The sequence below is a fragment of the Anoplophora glabripennis genome, unplaced genomic scaffold (assembly GCF_000390285.2).
Source record: "Anoplophora glabripennis isolate ALB-LARVAE unplaced genomic scaffold, Agla_2.0 scaffold710, whole genome shotgun sequence".
Lineage (NCBI taxonomy): Eukaryota > Metazoa > Arthropoda > Insecta > Coleoptera > Cerambycidae > Anoplophora > Anoplophora glabripennis.
Window position 1 is genome coordinate 31,235 of NW_019416836.1, and position 4,992 is coordinate 36,226.

At 34.2% G+C, this 4,992-nt stretch overlaps 1 protein-coding gene across 1 annotated transcript in view; it reads left to right on the plus strand.

Moving 5' to 3' along the window:
• Positions 1–529: 529 nt before the first annotated feature.
• The window catches only part of LOC108912112, a gene marked incomplete at its 5' end in the record, with an annotated part of 55,980 nt that continues 51,517 nt past the window's right edge, over positions 530–4,992 (plus strand). Inside the window, one exon of the mRNA XM_018717278.2 lies at positions 530–668. Within this exon, the coding sequence (XP_018572794.2) occupies positions 530–668 (139 nt within the window). The remainder of the gene's footprint in view (positions 669–4,992) is intronic.

Genomic DNA, 4,992 nt, shown 5'->3' on the forward strand with positions numbered 1-4,992 from the left:
AATGCCATTTAAATATTTTGGGGTGCATGTGGCGGAGTCAAAAATACCAGCAAAGAATGTCCCCCTTTAATCTAAAATCGACGGGTCTGAGCGTTTTTCTACAATCTTGACGCAGTTCCTGAAAATGGCTTTGTTTCGTTTTCATTTGGCCACCCTGTATAAGAATGCGATGCAAAATGACATGTTCAAATGGGAATATTACATGGAAAAGAATCCTAATAATAATAAAAATGTAATTTATAAATTGCTTTGAGCGGTAATAGGTCTGTATATGAAGTTATCGATTAAAGAAATCTCTTTTTCTTGTTTATAAAACGCTGGTCTTGAAATATCATTAAAAATGACAAGTTACGGCATAAATGAAATAAAAATTTTTTTCAAGTCAAATAACATTTTAAAGAAGCAAAACCTTTTTAAAAATTGACTCTAGTTGACCGACTCTAGCTCTTCTTTCTTTCACTTCATTTTTCCCGTGTCCTCAAAACTGCAATTCGAAGACAGATTGCAATCTCAGTCCATTCACTAACTACGTCTAATTTATGCAGGTGACAACGTGGACTGTTGGATGGAAATCCAGCACGGCAAAGGACCGTGGGCACCTCCCGTTAGCGGCATCGTCCCGTTGGGTTCCACGCTGACGCTAGTCGTCGCAATAAACGACTACAGAGGTATGTTTATGAATGTTTAATTGCAAAGTAACCGCTTTTATGTAAATGCTGCCGGTCAAAACAATGTCTGACACGACGTTGATTCGACATATCTTGAATAACTTATCGCGCATTACTGCAGTTGGAAGTTCGATGTCGATGACATTGTCTGGACCAGAGTAAGGTTGTGGGAATGTTCCAATATTAAAAAAAATACATATCAAAAATGTTTACAGCTGTAACATTGTTTAATACTACATTGTCTGAAGTTATTTATTTGTTTCTTCTGTGTTTACTAGAAATTTTGTTTTTTTTTTTTGAAAAAACTGATTAAGAAATAATAATAATAATTAATTATAATAATAAAACAAAATTAAAAATTTTTGATATTTATTTTATAATTTGTAGCACCTTCATTGCACGAAAAATACACTTATTCATCTCGGCATGAAAATTTCGAACAGTGTAAGTGGTAAAGTTGACTAAATTAGCTAAATATCTCGAATATCTCTAACATATGTTGTTATATACGAGGTATGTCCACAAAGTAAAACCAAGGTATTGGAGGCAGAACACGCGCTCATTTGTTTCATCCAGTTGAGAACTGTTGTTGTAGTGGCGCGTTGAAATGAATTCCGCCAGATGCGAGGTGAGGAGCATAATCCTGTTTCTTCTTCAGATATTTCACGAAATAAATAAATCGCACTAATGTATATAAGTGGTGTCGTGAGTATTAAACTGGCAGAACGAATGTTCATGGTGAACAAAAAAAAAATTATGGGAACTGTGTTCAGGGACCGTAAAGAGATTCTCCGCATTGACTTTTTGTCCCAGGGGGAAACAATTAATGCTGCGCGGTACTGTGAAACCCTGTAAACACTACTGGGGGCCATACGAAACAAAACAAGGGGAATGTTAACGAAGGCAGAGCCAACGCTATAAAGCAACTCTTGGACTCATTCAGTTGGAACATCATCAACCACCCCACTCACAGTCCTGATCTGGCACCTTCTGATTTTCATCTTTTCTTTTCTCTGAAAGCGTTTATGGGTGGAAAAAGGTTTTCGAAGTCCACAGTTCCGTGAAACAACGAGCCTGAGAGGCGGCGAGGTTTTTTTTTGACGGAGGTATCAGAAAGCTCGTCCCTCGGGCTCACAAAGTTCATTGAGGTTGAAGGCGACTATGTTGAAAAATAGTGTTTGATGTACCTACCTTTCGGAATATGTGAATTTTTTGATAAATATACTACTATTTCGATTTTTTAAAAATTAAGTACTCTTTGTGGATATGTCTCGTACAAATACCCTTTATTTTTCTAGCAGAGTCTTTAATGAATATATAAAGCATTTGGTACTTTTAAAAAATTAAAGTAGTTATGTGCCTGTGAAAAGTGGAACACCCTGTATAACTGAAAATGTTTTTAGTTTGTGGAAAAAGCTTTTTCACCTTTCACGCCGTCCACGTAGTAGTAGGACAGGTTCTATAAGTTGTGACATTTTTCAAAGACTTTTCACTTTGCATCTAGAAAAATGTCATATATACAGGACCAGGAATCGCCACTATAGATATCTCAGAAAGTACTGATCAGATAAATCTGAAAATTTGGAAACCTAGCAAAGGCAGGATGGCCAATACAGTTAAAATATTTAGAATTTTATAGCGCTTCCGGTTATACCGGAAGCCGACACTAACTTTCTTATTAAAAAAAAAATATACTATATATTATGGCATTTTCGGATTCTACGTGAAATTTGAGGGCCACTTTATTAAATATTTCTTACACCTAGGAGTTATAGATTTTGAGATATTAATTTTTAAAGAAAAAGTTTGACATACAAGGGTCCACGGAGATGCTAGTAATTCTTTTCAAGAGCGTAATATCAAGTAGATTTTTGGTATCTGTAAAGGGCATGGGTAAATTATGTTATACCAACAAATTAAGCCATTTAATACTAGGTGTTTCATTTTTGCTGTTACATTTTGATAACTTCAAACAGCTATAACTTAGTTAACTTAAATGGAACACCCTGTATTTTTTACTCTATCGTGTGCAGATTGGAACCTTTCAAGCCATATAAGCATTGTTAGGGTTGCCTTTATTACTTTTAGAGATATTTTCAATTTTCCATTATTCGGACAATTTTTCTCGTATCAGATCTGTTATCGTGTAACATAATTTAGTGTTACCCATGCCCTTAGAAGATAAGAAAGTTAATGTCGACGTCCGGTATAACCGGAAGTACCATAAAGTTTTAAATATTTCCGCTGTGTTGGCCCTACTGCCTTTGCTACGTTGCCAAATTTTCATATCTATCGGATAAGTACTTTCCGAGATATCGATAGTGGCGATTCCTGGTAAAACACCCTGTATAGGATCTTCTGCAACCATAGTACGTGTCTAAAATTATTTTTCTGTTTTTATTAGTACCTTCTGAAATTTGTTATAGGTAGGTACTAACTTTTTGACCCCTTGTATAAAATCTTTGAAAATAAATGTTAATATTTAAGTTTTCAAATTAGGTAAACGTAATCTTATTAGGTTGGTTACTTTCTTGCATAAATTGGAATACTGTTTTTCTTAAAAACATTATTGAAAATTGAATGTAATATCTCTCATACATTGTGCAGTGGGTTTTTACCCATGTTTCTACGTCAAACACCTCATAAGAAAGCGCGTTAATCTGCCTAAGAAGTCAGGAGTACTCAATGGAGAATTTTAGGTCAATTCATATTTCAGTTAAAAAGAACTAGTTTGCTTGAAAGTATAAAGACACACATTATCGATGTACATATGTTTTGCTACACAGTTGTGTATGATACTTCATTGGTCAATTTTTGCAAACAGCAAATAGTTGAATGTGCACATTTTTTGATCCATTGTTGCTTTGCACGCATCTTCCGTCTGTCGCAAGGTTTTTATTTTTCACTTATGGCATTAAGGTCGCTGCGGCGCTTTACCAACTGTTTCTACAACAGCTGGTCTAATGGTAGATATGAGCAAGTTGTAAAACGTTGAATATCGGCTCTTTATCGCGGACTAACTGAAATGGCTCATGGTAATTTTAACAGTACTGCGTCCAATTCTGAAGTAACTTATTAAGGTGATAAATTGGACTTTCGAAATGTTTCAGTTAGCATACCTACTGTGTGATAAAATTAAAGGATTTTTTTCTGTTTCTACTGTTAGAAATGTCGCACCTCTTCTGAGAAAACTGTTGACTGATAACTGAGTAAATACAAAATTTGAAGGAAATTGAGAAATATGTTGAACATTCCATGTCAAACCGGCTACCTTTTTGCTTAAAATTTATTACACCCAAAAACGGTCAATAGGGTGCCAACATTTTCTTTGAATTGTCTACTTTCGAATGCTACTGGCTGTTTTTGAAAAAAAAGTGGGCTGGCTCAATATGGCGACAGTAAGCTGAAAAAAACATGGTCAAATTTTAAAAAAATGTAGTCATTAGTATTTGAGTTCAAAAAACTGTAAAAATTAACACAAACGATACACATGGTGTCCCGGTACTTTTTACAAAAAAGTCGAGTACAAATAGATGAAATCAAAATAATATTTCTTCATATTAATTTTTTTCATATGGGCCTTCGTTAACAAGTTACGGGCCCTCAAAGGTGAAAATTAAAATGTTGTTTTTATTTTTTAGTCTCTAAACTATTAATTTCAGAATGATACAAATTTGGTGATCGATAAACATAGGTACCTACCCTTTGTTTTTGATGTTGTAACTGAAGAATCTGCCAACGAAAATACCCTCTTCGTTTAACTTGGTAAAATTAACAGTTTAGGAAATATTTGTGATTTTATGTCACAGTGGACATCGAGCGGCTCTTCCTCCATTTTTTGTTATTGTCCATTAATTTTTAATTGGACATAATTACTATGTTAGAACCGTACATATTTTTAAAATAAGAGCCTAGAAAATCTTACTGCCTGCTAATGTAATTTTCACTAAAAGGATTTGCAAACACACTTTACATAACACAAAATAGAAAAAAAAAAGAATAAGTTAAAGTTAAAGAAAAATAATTTAAAAGAAAGAAAACTATCAAAAACATTTTCAATATGGGCACTTTCCACCTCCACACACTTCCTAAGTCTACGAATGTTATTTGTTTGTACAGGGTGGTTGATTTTCGATAATTTTATAGGGTACAGCCAAAACGGTGATAGATACAAAAAATCTGATATCGATGTCCCGTCCTCTTTTTTGAGTTTACTTCGCTGGTAACAAAAGGTCTTGGCTAACTTGATTAGTTTTAGATATACAGGGTTTTTTTGAAAAATGGCCCATTTACATTAACCTCTCTATCTCCGTTGTCATTCAAT